Below are 13109 nucleotides of genomic sequence, written 5' to 3' on the forward strand. Positions count from 1 at the left end.
TTGTGTATATATATCTATATAAAAATTCGTAAAGCAACTAATACGTATGTCATTAGTTTATGGTACTTAATCATTTAGATTGACAAAAATTCAATACGAAATATTGTTTCTAATAAGTTTTCATTGGATTTCATAAGCAAGAAGTGAACAATTAACTATTCTAACACCAAGCAAGATTCTTAAGGAATTATGTAAGCAACCCAAGCTGGACGATATTTGATTGTTTTACTAAATACACTCTCCTGCGCTAAATCAAGGGCCGGCCCCAGAAGAATTAGGGTTTGGCGTCTCTAGGTCGTGGCCAATGTCTTCGTTCCAGATCGCGGGGTTGGCCGCAATGAAGCTCGAGAGGATGTCGGCGCATTCCCGAGACTGGAGATCCACAACTTGGACACCATTCTCGCGCAGCCACGCCACCCCGCCCTGGAAATTCACCGTCTCGCCCACCACCACAGTGCCGATGTTGAACTGGCGGACCAGGCCGCTGCAGTACCAGCACGGGGCCAGAGTGGTCACCATGATCGTGTCGCGGTAGCTGCGCTGCCGTCCCGCCTTCCGGAATGCATCAGTCTCCGCATGCACCGAAGGATCGTTCTCCTGCACGCGGCGGTTGCGCCCGCGTCCCAGGAGCTGCCCCCCGGCATCGAACAGCGCGGCGCCGATCGGGATGCCGTCCTCGCCTAGACCTGTGCGTGCTTCGGCTATGGCGACGTCGAGCATGGCTCGGTACTGTTCCAAGGCTTCCATCTCTTGATGTTCCTCCCTCACGGCGGAACGCATCCGCTGTTGAACTGCTTCGCTGCGCTCTAACGATCAAAAGTGTAAAGCTTGATCAACAAAACCAAAAAGAAACAATGATAAAGACAGCGATTCGTAAGTATATTACATCGTATAGTATCAATGTCTAGGTGTTGTCAAGACTTCCCAACACTTCTTACTGAATACGGAAAGAGAAACTTATAAAATAGAAAGTTTTATTGTAGAATGCAATACTTGATGGATTCTGGGATTGAAAATAAATATGTTGAGGAATATTTTTACTTTATACACAAAGATTTGTAATTAGAATGGGACTTTTTTTATTTATAACGATATGATATGTTTTTTAAATAGAGTTTTATGATTTGAAGTTATTGGTTTAAAGTTGTTTTGATGTTTTATAAGACTTTGAATTCATTTTTATAATGATCTACAGTACAAAAAGCAAAATCTAAGTCCACTTGACCAATAGATAGAACTTGACATTCAAATATTGGTAGATATAGTAGTAAGGTTTAAGATAATGCAGAGAGGAATTGCAAGCTAGGGGCTACTTTGGCATTTCGGTAAAATTCACTTATCATATATATATATATATATATATATATATATATATTGCATTGTATGATTATTTTAGAGAGTTGGTAAAGCCACACCCTAATGTTAACACCACACCTTAAATGTTGTAATTTTGCATTTGATATTATTTCCTTTAAAAGAACTATTAATTTTTTTTTTTTTAGTATTTTTATTTATTCATGTATTTACACCTAAAAGAATAATAGATAAAATATTAATAAAATGATATAAAAGAAACTACATACTTTTTTCATTAAAATTATTCTATGCAATATTGTAGAATAGAACATAAACATACTTCTTTAATTATTTGCTAAATTATGTAAAAGAAATTTATATTTTTCATTTATGTATAAATTAATGTTATAAAAATTATCACAAGAATTTATTAAATCCATGAATGCATATTATTTTCTTAAGAATTTTTAAGAAATATCTTATAAAATTTTCATTTTAAAGTAAAAATATTTTTTTCTTATATATCTGCATATATTATTTACAAATAATTACTACTACAGCTTTATATATGTTTAAAAGAAATCTTAAAATATTCTAAGATGCAAAAACCAGTTGTTCTTATAGTAATTCATAATTCATCAAATTTACTAATTATTGGACTAGAAATACATATTTTTTTATCTTATTATTAATAAAATTAGCAAGAAAATCAATTAATTTTATTTAATTAATGCTTTAATGTTATATGATTATATTGTTATTTTTTTTGTAATAAAAATTAATTGTATTATTTTAATTTATATTAGTATCCAAAGTTCAATAATAAAATATTATTATAAAATATATTATGGTGCATAATGATAGGAATTGATTGCAATATAGTTGTACATGTGATATTTTGCAAGTTTTATATAACAACTAAATTATAATTTACTTTGGTTTGTAAATTACTTTATATTGGTCCTACAAAAGATTGTATTGCAATTTTATCTCTAATTGATTAAGAATTTTTAAAATATGCAATAGAAGTTTTTTTTATTCTAAATAGCATAGAAGCCATTCATTTATTTTTACTTTCATTTTTTAGATAGTTTTTTAAATATACTAAGTGTCAATCATTTAGGAGAATATTAAATCAATCCACCTAAGGCTCAAATTGACCCCATGCCAATAAAATACAAACTATTGTTAATCATCTTTATTATTTCACATCTTCTAAAATCTCTTCTTCATAATTCTTCTTCACAGCTCACCTTTTAACACCTCCCCAACTTCCCTTCAATGTGAAACAGTCTTCACTATACCTGATTCTTCCTTTGAAATTGTCATCTCATATTTAAAATTTTTACTCCCCCTCTCCGACCTGCTCTATTACAATCCTTCTTCATTACAACTCTTCTCAAGAGTTTCATTCTCACCCTCTCTCACCTCTTCGCAGAGTCAACTCATCACTAAGTGCAAAACTGAGAGAATAGTGAGAGTGCAAAGCATTGGCGCAACATGAACGTGGAACAAAATAGAGAACAAGTGGGTTGATTTAATGTTCCCTTTTCTCTTTACCTCTTGAAGAATTGCAAAAATTGATGTATATTTTTAGAGTGACAAAACTATCATGTAATGTTATAATGGTCCATCTTCATGGATGTTGATGCATCTGAATCGTTGTCTAGATTCCTCTATAAACGAGGATATTTTAACATACTCTTCATTGCTTCTCAAATCCAATGTAAACATGTGCAGCTTTGGCCCTTCTTTCCACTTCTCTCCGACAATCTCAGTTCTGCATATTATTTGAAATACATAATACCTTTCATTTAAAAAAATGAATATGCACATTTCAAGCAAATGATCTGCAAACATTGGAATGGGAGAGCTATATCACTTTTCAACTCTCAATATGAAAAAGCCAAAGTCTGCAACACAGAATGGAATTGTTCAATTGTCCAAGAAAACAGATGTAGGGGCAACACAGTCTTAAAATTGAGTTCAAGCTCTCCCTAGAAACAATTCTTGATGAATCAAAGACCCTTCAGGAATAAAGCGTAGAAGAAAATTTTGACATTTCCAATAAAAGAAAATGAAGCTCAGATGACAGTCGCAATTTCTTACTACGATTGGCATGCCAACCTATAGATTCAGACTATGTGCAAAGTATGCACAGTATGGGCATGACAGTCTGGCTAGCTCACTTTACAATCCCACCGAGCTACGCAGCTCTAACATAATCAGTATGAGCACCGCTGATAAAAATCCGAAGAACGTGGTGCAAAACTTAAGACAATAAATCAAGGAGAATATTGAATCAGTTCACCGATGTAAAAATCGTCCAGCATTTCGAAAACCTTCGTTCCATGTTGTGGTCTGCCAAGTCATAATGGTCAACAAATATCCAGGATTTCCCACATGAAGCAATCTACATCTACATAGTAAATTAACGAATTTCTGTCACGCATATCAAAAGCAACACACGCAGAACTTCTGCTCAAATGCTAATGCTTTATTGACACCATTTGATATCCTCCACACGCTCAGAAAACGTAATTAAGAAGCAATCAAAGCACTACATTCACCAGGTTTCCTTTGAAATGATTGAAAATGACTAAACAAGTTAAATTCTCATGTGGGGATAATGAGTTAGAAACGGTTACCCGAAGAACCCTTCTGTTGAGTCTGCACCGGCATTGTTCAAGATGGCATCACCACCAGGATGCTCCTCCACAAATGAAGTCACGTCGTAAACCTGCACATAAACCCTAATTGATCATTAAGTTGATGCGCTGACTGTACTGAAGAAAATCAAGTTGATGAGTTTGTAACAATGCAAATTCTGGAAGAACCCAGAGGGAGCAAAGAAGCACACTTTCCAAGCGAGTATGAGGTCAACAGAACATGCTTGAAATAAACGTATTCAAGTAGTTATCAAACCAACCTTGTCCTTCAAAATGATCCATAAATCCGTACTTGTGTTATGTTTTGCGACCTCAGCTCGTGAGTAAGGCCCCTCTTCCTGTTAAACATGCACAGCTTTCAAAATCTGAACTCTAAACTAATGCAAGCCTGGCTGTACACCGGATCCTACAAGCTATGCAGTTTCAAAGACGTATTTTAAGAACATTTTGCTTCAAAGCCGTGTATTTATTGCCATGAAAACGACATCACTCAATATTGCTGAAAATATGAAAAAAACTCGATTCCTGCGGGAACGTGCCAGATGAAGACACAGTCGACCTAATTCAAGACGACATAAGCCATAAACACGCTCAGAACAAGGCAACGCATTGGACGTTAGACTGGAATTTCTTTCAAAGTTCCTAACGTCCAACATATATCTACGCAAGGCATGGGGGTGAGTGTTTACGGGTCGGTAGTGCATTCAGCACCTTCACAGTGGCATTCGCAGTGACCGACGTGTTCGTACCTGAAAACCCACTCTCTCACCCAAATGAGTCAGCAATCCATTGCACCAAGCTAAAAATAAAGGCACAGCGTACCCTTTTGCTCCAACCCAATCAAAAATAACAACAACAACATCATCATCATTAAACCCTACTCATGTTTCCAAGCCCCGCATGAGATCCCCAATGCACTAACCCTCGTTAAACCCCACTAACAACGCAGAAAAAACCTCAATCACAATCCCCCCCCCCCCATGGGTTCCAAGGAAAAAGGCAGCAGCAACCCAAGTCGGAGAAACTTACGATTGAAAATGGGAAGCAGAAAGGAGATCGAAATGAGAGCTGCCAGTACCATTGTCAACACCAAACTCCAAACCAAATTCACCATGACTGTAACCGAGCACTGCAAACCCCCTCTCCACTTACAAAAGGAGCTTGTTATAATCCTATACACACAATTCTCGTAGAAACCCACATACGAAAAAGTTGCAGCACAGTGATAGATCAGCAAATGCAAGTACCAATGCACCACCACAAAAATCGTGATCGCAACCGAAACAAGAGCCGAAGCTGGCTCGCGAGGTAATGGACACGGGTATGCACGACGCAGCACCAGCACCGTGGTATCACCGTGGGATTTATCACTGCTCTTCAATAACCATGCAATCTATTACTATGTGCCCTGTCAACATGTGTCCTATAACCGTGTAATCTATCATCGTCCAACCAAAAGGAGAGTCGACCGTTCCAACATGGAATCGGTTGCATTGTCAGCACAGTACAAGGTATCTTCGTTTTTCGTACTTTTCTGTTTTTTCTTTTTTTTGAATATATAGCTGGACATGTCTCAGCCAATTGACAATAGACAAACATCAGCCTTTAAATGATGGACTTATGGTGGATCCTAAGAAAGTTCAAACTATTATGAATTCAAAGATCTAATAATAATATGTAATGTCTTGTATTTTTTGAAATTCGTCAACTATTATTGGATCTTCCTCAAAAACTTCTCTGAAGTTGCAATTCTACTCATACATTTGACTTGTAAAGACAAACTTCAATGGAATCTAGAAATAAAAGCAATATTTGAAGCTTTAAAGACAATCTTTATTTCTATACAAATCTTGTATTTTGTTCACTTTTCTAAGCCATTATTTTATAGAAACACACCCATTGGACTTTGCTTTGGATGTTGTATTATCACAAATAGGAACAAATGATGAACTCCATCCAAAAGCTTTTCATTCAAGAAAATTTTTAATAACTAAGATCAACTATGAGATTCACGTCAAAGAACTTCTTGCAATTATGGATTTGTTTTAAGAATGACTCTATTATCTAAAAAGTGCTTCTAATATAGTCACTATTTATATTGACCATATGAATCTTAAATATTTTATGTTAACACATGTTTTGAATTATTATCAAGCCTATTAATGTATGTTTTTGTCAATATTTAATTTTAAGATCATTTATCCAGCCAAAGAACAACAAGATTTGTCAAAAGTCCTTTCCAGACATGATGTTTTCAAGTATGAATTTAAAAACAATCAATTCTATTTTAAAAGATGCCTATACATTCTAGAAGAAAAAGTACATATATGTGGTCTTTAAACACATCATGACTTTCTAATAGCTGAATATTTTGGATACAATAAGTCTTTAGAACTTATATCCATGGATTTTTGATGGCTACAAATGTAGAAGGTAGTGAAAGACTTTGTCCAATCATGTGATATTTATTGAAGGTCAAAAATTCCTTGTCAACAATCTTATAAACTTTTCCAACCATTATCCATTGAACAACAACCATGGTCTTTTGTTTCTATGGATTTTATTATGGATATTCTAGTCTCAAGTTTTTATGACTCTATATTTGTGATAATAGATTGTTTCACCAAGATGGCATATTTTGTACGATGTATAAAACCTATCATAAGTGAAGAAACAAACAAACTTTTTCTTGACAATATCTATCGCTATCATGAATTATTTAAGGATATTATTTAAAATAATGGAACTTAGTTTGTATTAAGATTTTGAAAACATTTTTCAAGATTCTAAAAGTAGACATAATTATCATTGACTTTCCATCTTCAAAATTGATGGACAAACAAAGCAAGTAAATCAGGATTTGGAGTAGTATTTGAGGTATACCATCAACTACCAATAAGATGATTAAACAATTTTTTTACTATTGGTAGAATTTGCTTATAATAACATGATACATTTTTCTATACAACAAACATTTTTTTTTTTTTTTTTTTTTTTTTTTTGCTAATTATGATTATCATGCATGACTTGATGCTTTTATTTTTTTAAAAGTTGACAATCTTATGGCAAGAGATTTGACAAATCATTTATCTAAGCTACTTATAACAATGAAGATACAAACAAAAGAACAACATAGATGTTTACCACGAGGAACAATCTTATTTCCATGTTGATAATAGGATATGATTATTTCGTCATTATATTAAAACTATTTGTGGACTATTTGAAACAAATGCAATAGTTTCAACAATCAAAATATAGATTTTTGGAACTATTGCATTTGTTTCAAATATTGTTTGAAAAATTAGGACTATTGTTGTGTGAAAAATTGGATTAATGCATTTGTTTCAACAAATTCCTCTCAATTTGGCCATAGACTTGCAAGCATTGATAAATCCAAGTCGAGACTTGGATGAATGACCAATCATTAATATTAAAATCTGAAACCATCAATATAATCCAAGAACGGTAATCTGACATTTCAAGAAAAGTCAAAGCTAAGTATTATTAAATATATTAGTTCCAACAATCAAAATATAAACCTTGTTGTCGTATTATGTGGCATTTTGGCTTGAGAATGCACCAGACACCTGGTTGTGAAGATAAAAGGAAAATTGCGACAACAAGTTATTACAACTCTAATAGATTCTTAAACAAATTACAATTCAAGATTAGTGAATATAATTAAATATTGATCAAATTAAATCAAAATTTCAAAGAAATTATGTGAGAAATACAAAATATTCTTAGAGATCCTTCAAAGAATCATAAAGAAATAACATAGAAATTCAAAAATATACTATAATAGAAGCATTGATAAAATATTAAAATAAAAACCTTAATTAAATCTTAATCAAAACTTAATCCAATTCTAGTCAATTTTTAGCCAAATCCTAACCAAATCCTAAATAAACCCTAGTCAAATCTTAAAAAATCATAATCAAATCTTAATCAAATCCTAAAAAAATCTTATCCAAATTCTAATCAAATCCTAAAGAAATCCTAACCAATCCTAAATAAATCCTAGTCAAATCCTAAACAAATCCTAAACAAATTTTAACCAAATCTTAACTAAATTCTAATCAAACCTTAAACAAACATTAATCAAATCCTAGTCAAATCTTAACCAAATTCTAATCAAATCTTAAACAAAATCTAAACAAAACCTAAAAAAAACTTAAAACAAACATTAATCAAATCCTAATTGATCCTTAAGCATATCGTAATCAAATCCTAAATAATTCTAAGTAATTCCTGTAGTAGATTTAAACCTCAATAACTAATGAATAAATTGTTGATTTTAATTCAAAATTTTTACACCTCTTAATAATTAAGTTGAGACAAAATACAAAATATTTGAAGAAAATCAAACTTACCAAAAACAAGATCAACTCTAAAATCTGCCTGGATATTGACAGGCCTCCTTCTCCAATTTGAATGTTGAATTTCTAGTGCCAATATCTCCTTATCAAACTATTCAATTGATCTCAAAATTCTCATATATATAAGAAAATAAGTCTAATATCCACATATATAACTTTCACTCATATCCAACTAATAGATTACAAGAAATCTTAGAAATCCTCATTAGACCTAAAACTCTATTTTGTGAGACCTCGATCCATTTAAACCTCAATAATCCTTGATCAAATCCTTCGATCAAGCTCAAACTCACAACATATATTGAATACATATAAATCCACAAACCTTCAAATTTCATCTATAGATCTACTGTCAAATTTAGGAAATTCTCCAAAAAGTATTTTCCATTTTATTTCACAAATCCAGAGTCATCCAAAACAAACCCTAACTTTGTAAAGCTCTTACAAAGTCAATACAAATTCAAATCACCGTAAACCAATGCTCATCAAAACCATATCAAATTTGCTATCTAATCCCTCTCTTTGATCTACTGAATAACCTCCAAATCATCTTCAAGACTCAATTTTATGCTCCAAGGTATGTTTTCAATCCATGTTTGTAATGACCCTCTTCAAATATCAATATCTAATTTTATTAGATAAATCTTACAAAACTTTATTCTTGATTTCTTCTTAAAAATGCATATATCATTTATTTTTCCAATCTACCTTATTTTGTATTAATTAATGGTCCTACTAAGTAAAGAGAAGCTACTATTTTAAAAAGGCACCATTATCACTAAAAATTTTACTACCTTCTTATCTTTTATCCATATTTTTCTACTTTATCAATTAATTTGGCTCTTCTATAATAAGATCCATATTATTATCTTTCACTATATAGTCGTATTAGAACATGACACCATGCTCTACAACGAAGCAATAGCTCTATCAAGATGCGTAGCTTTTGACTATAAGAACATCCTCAACAACACTCAGATTGGACTTCTATTGGAATAGTATATCAAACATCTATTCTTTCTTGTAGGACAACTAGAAGCTATAATGATGAAATTTTGTCCAAATCCTGAACACAATAATGCCTCTCTTAGATAACCATACAAATCAACATTTAACGTATCTTAAGTTCATCCACACGAGAATAGCGGAGAAAAAAGATATAGAGATGATTGGAGCTGCTTCAACATCTACATCAAATCATGTCCCTTTTCCTAAGATGGAATATCCTTCTAATGTTACAAACCAAAGATTAAACTATTCGAGAAGTTTGATGGTACAAGATCTAAGTTTTGAGGATTTATCAATCAAGTACAACTTGTGATTCAACTTCAACTCTAAAGCTATCCATCTCTGGGATCCTAAGTTAGATTTATTGGTACACTCCTTTCAAGTTCAACATTATCATGATTTTCTTCTTTTCTTGAATAATAAGATCAAATATTAGATAATCTAAAAGATCTTTTGGCAAAGTTTCAATCCATGTATGAAAAACATGATGCGATTTGTATTGCAATCAATAAGATCCATATTTTATGACAAGGCAAATGATCAGTAGTGTTATATACTTCAAAATTTTTACAACTTGCAAGTAATATCAAGTGAAATGATAGAACACTTGTTAGCTAAATTTCTACAAATTATAGTATGAGGTAAAAAAATTGATGCTCAACTTACTTAATCTTTAAGCATTGAGTCAAGTAATTGACTTTGCTATGAGGTGTAATAATCAACTTTTTAAATTTTGATCTAAGAGTTATACAAGTGAACCTCAATGTTATTATAATTCAATTACGATGTTAACATCTTTTCAACACACACATTTAAAAGTAGCAGATATACAAATTGATGCAATACATTTCAAATCTCTTACTAAGCAAGAAAAGACTCATCATTGTTAGGAAGAATTATGCTTGTATTATGGAGAACCCAAGTACACTGCTCAACATTGTCCAAATAAGCAACGCAACTACAAAATAAAGAGTATGGCCATTAAAGAAGATAGTATGTAAAAAAAAAAGTTTGTCCAGCTATAATAGAGATTGTGCGACTAGAACTATGTACAATATATAGTGAAGGTCCTAATTTCTCCTCTGAACCTTTTCATTGTTTTACAATAAATATTATTTTAGGACCTAAATATCACAAAGCCCCTAACTTATTAGATTCAAGAGCCTTAGCAAATTTCTTACATGAAGAATTTGCTAAATAATATAGCATATCTTTAGTGAAAAAAAACTATATCTATTGATATAGAAGTCATAGATGGTTGTCTATTATCTTCAAAAAATATTACTTATGAAACCTTTTCTATAGAAGTAACAACTAATGGACGTAGTAGCTTTATAATATTTAATATTATTAAATCTACCTTTAATCCAATCGATTTAGATTTATCATGATTAAAAATATATAATCCAAAAATAGATTGAATTTCTTATAATTTTGATTTTTTTGAAAATATAACTAAAAATATAATTGATCAAGTAGAAAGTCAAAAGTCTAGTATGATTTAACATGTATTTATATGCGCAAGAACTTTTTTGCATGCTACAAAAGAAGGATTACCTTATATCATGAATGTTGTACTTTCTAATAGTGAAAAGACTTGAAGTGGCATTCCAAGCCAATACCAAGATTTTCAAGATGTATTTGAAAAGAAGAATGTGAATAATCTACTAGAATATTGTCTCTATGACTATTCAATTGACCTTCAAGAAGGAACTTAAATGTTGCTTGGACAAATTTACAGTTTATTACAAAATGAGTTGGCTGAACTCAAGGAATATATTAAAAAAAACCTTTGGCGAAGAACTTCATAAGTCATTCCAAATCTCCAACATGAGTTCTAAATTTATTTGTAAAAAAAAAATGGATTATTGTAGATGTATATCAATTATAAAAGACTCAAGAAAATCATCATTAAAAATAGATATCTAATATCTTTGATATTAAGACTTTTTGATCAATTGAATCAAAGTAAGATCTATACAAAATTAGATCTATGAGGAACATACAATTTAGAACGCATTAAATAAAGAGATGAATAGAATATTGCGTTTAGAATAAGGTATGGATATTTTGAATACAATATTAGGCCTTTTGGACTTATAAATGCATCAGCAACTTTCCAACATCTAATGAATGATGTTTTTTGAGAGTTTTTAGATAACTTTGTTGTTTATTACCTAGATGACATCTTAATCCATTCTAAGAACATAGAAAAACACAAACTTCATGTTTGTAGTGTATTACAAAAACTAAAAGATACAAGACTCTATGCCAAGATAAAAAAGTGTATTCTATACTTTTCAAGTCAACTTCTCAAGATACATCAATTCATACTAATACATAAAAAGACATCCAAATGAGCCAATCATATTGACCCTCATGAACATCACATGTCCCAATTGCAACCCAAGAGTATCCACTAACAGGTAACAAGGCATCCAAATGTGCCAATCATGTCGACCCTTATGAACATCACATGTCTCAATTGCAACCAAAGAGCACCCAACAGACTCTCGACTTAAAATACCCACAAACCCTAAACAAAAATCAATATAAAATACAATAAGCAGCTAAAAAAATTCTTCGCATACAATTACTACATCACTCCAAAACAAGAAAAAACAGCATCCAACGATCGCCACATGGAGAAATTCTCTCGACGTCGTGGAAACCACAACATCCTGTGCAGTTACATCGAATTCAGCACTATAGCACACATGTTTCACGTTATTACCTGCCATCTGGCACCGAAAACCTCTTCCAAACCACACCAGTTCTCGTATTAGTTCGTTCAGTGATTCTGGACAGCCAGTGAATCTCCAAAGGGCCAATTCATGTCACATGGGAATAAAATACTGCAGAGAGGCGACAGAGAGGCTTACCAATTGCAGCACATCGCCTCTGGTACACACCCTCCAATCCTCCTGCATCGAATTGTGCAGTCTATTGGGGGACTCTCTCCCACCACCGCGCAGGCTCACCCTTGGATCCCGCAACTCCGTGGATGACATGTGCTCTTTTGGGTTCCGTTCATTCGGTTGTGCATGGGCTGTTTTTGAGTGGATGGCGTTCATTAGTGGCTGAGATTGTAGATACCTTCACGTGTTTTCTTTTTTTCTTTCTTTTGGTACAAATGCAGAACTTTTCATTGCTGGGAGTAACCTACACAGATCCAGGCTGAGCTAGAGTTAACAAAACCCCCGCCTGGGTTTTGACTGGACTAGTGACTCGGATGGAAGTATAGTACAGCCCTGCGTTGTGGGGATGGGTTGAGAAGATACTACCGTGTCTAATGCTGTTGTGATGCCATCGTATGCTATTATTCATCCTAGTGCACAGCACACAATTACTTCCCCAGGTGGTGTCAAAATGCTCAAAACAGAAATCGGGTGCGGCACCGTCGTCCGGCAGCATCTGTTTCAGCGGATTCCCCTCAATTTTGCCATGGTCTTGCAAGCATTGCCAGATGCGAGTCGAGACCTGGGTGAACGACCAATCGTCAGTATTGAACACCATGGCGTTTCTTTCCAGCCAGAGTTCCCACAGGGTAACTCCACGTAGAAGGGTCCAAATAATTTTAAATTTGCCGAATCTTTTGGGAAGGTTTTTGGTGAAGAGACAATGGCGCTGGGGCAGCGGGTTTCCGCTGCAGCTGGTAAAGCAGTGACGAGCACCAGGACCATATGCGAGTGGCTCTGTGGCAATATGCCAAAATCGGTGCATAATGGATTCAGGCGATCTCGAGCAAAATGGG

The 13109-nt window shown here is 33.3% G+C and overlaps 2 protein-coding genes across 2 annotated transcripts; both read right to left on the reverse strand.

The window, feature by feature from the left end:
• Positions 1-252: 252 nt before the first annotated feature.
• Positions 253-780, reverse strand: LOC112276732 (cytosine deaminase). The gene has a single exon (XM_024508360.1). The coding sequence runs from the start codon at positions 778-780 to the stop codon at positions 253-255; it is 528 nt and encodes a 175-aa protein (XP_024364128.1).
• A 2552-nt stretch (positions 781-3332) lies between these two features.
• LOC112276738 (cytochrome B5-like protein) lies at positions 3333-5239 on the reverse strand. Its single transcript, XM_024508374.3, has 5 exons — positions 4995-5239; positions 4677-4714; positions 4226-4303; positions 3945-4036; positions 3333-3657 (listed from the first exon to the last, which is right to left on the reverse strand). The coding sequence occupies exons 1-5, from the start codon at positions 5077-5079 to the stop codon at positions 3582-3584; spliced, it is 369 nt and encodes a 122-aa protein (XP_024364142.2). The 5' UTR covers positions 5080-5239; the 3' UTR covers positions 3333-3581.
• Positions 5240-13109: the final 7870 nt, after the last annotated feature.

The sequence above is a fragment of the Physcomitrium patens genome, chromosome 2, assembly GCF_059467195.1.
Source record: "Physcomitrium patens ecotype Gransden chromosome 2, ASM5946719v1, whole genome shotgun sequence".
NCBI lineage: Eukaryota > Viridiplantae > Streptophyta > Bryopsida > Funariales > Funariaceae > Physcomitrium > Physcomitrium patens.

What these genes read in the sequence shown, in the direction of transcription:
- LOC112276738 (XM_024508374.3), bottom strand. Translation starts at nt 5,079, where the DNA reads ATGGTGAATTTGGTTTGGAGTTTGGTGTTGACAATGGTACTGGCAGCT. An exon ending in CTGCGAATGCCACTGTGAAG is followed by an intron (nt 4,304 to 4,676) that starts GTGCTGAATGCA and finishes CATGTTTAACAG; the next exon opens with GAAGAGGGGCCTTACTCACG. An exon ending in GGATCATTTTGAAGGACAAG is followed by an intron (nt 4,037 to 4,225) that starts GTTGGTTTGATA and finishes GTTTATGTGCAG; the next exon opens with GTTTACGACGTGACTTCATT.
- LOC112276732 (XM_024508360.1), bottom strand. Translation starts at nt 780, where the DNA reads ATGCGTTCCGCCGTGAGGGAGGAACATCAAGAGATGGAAGCCTTGGAA.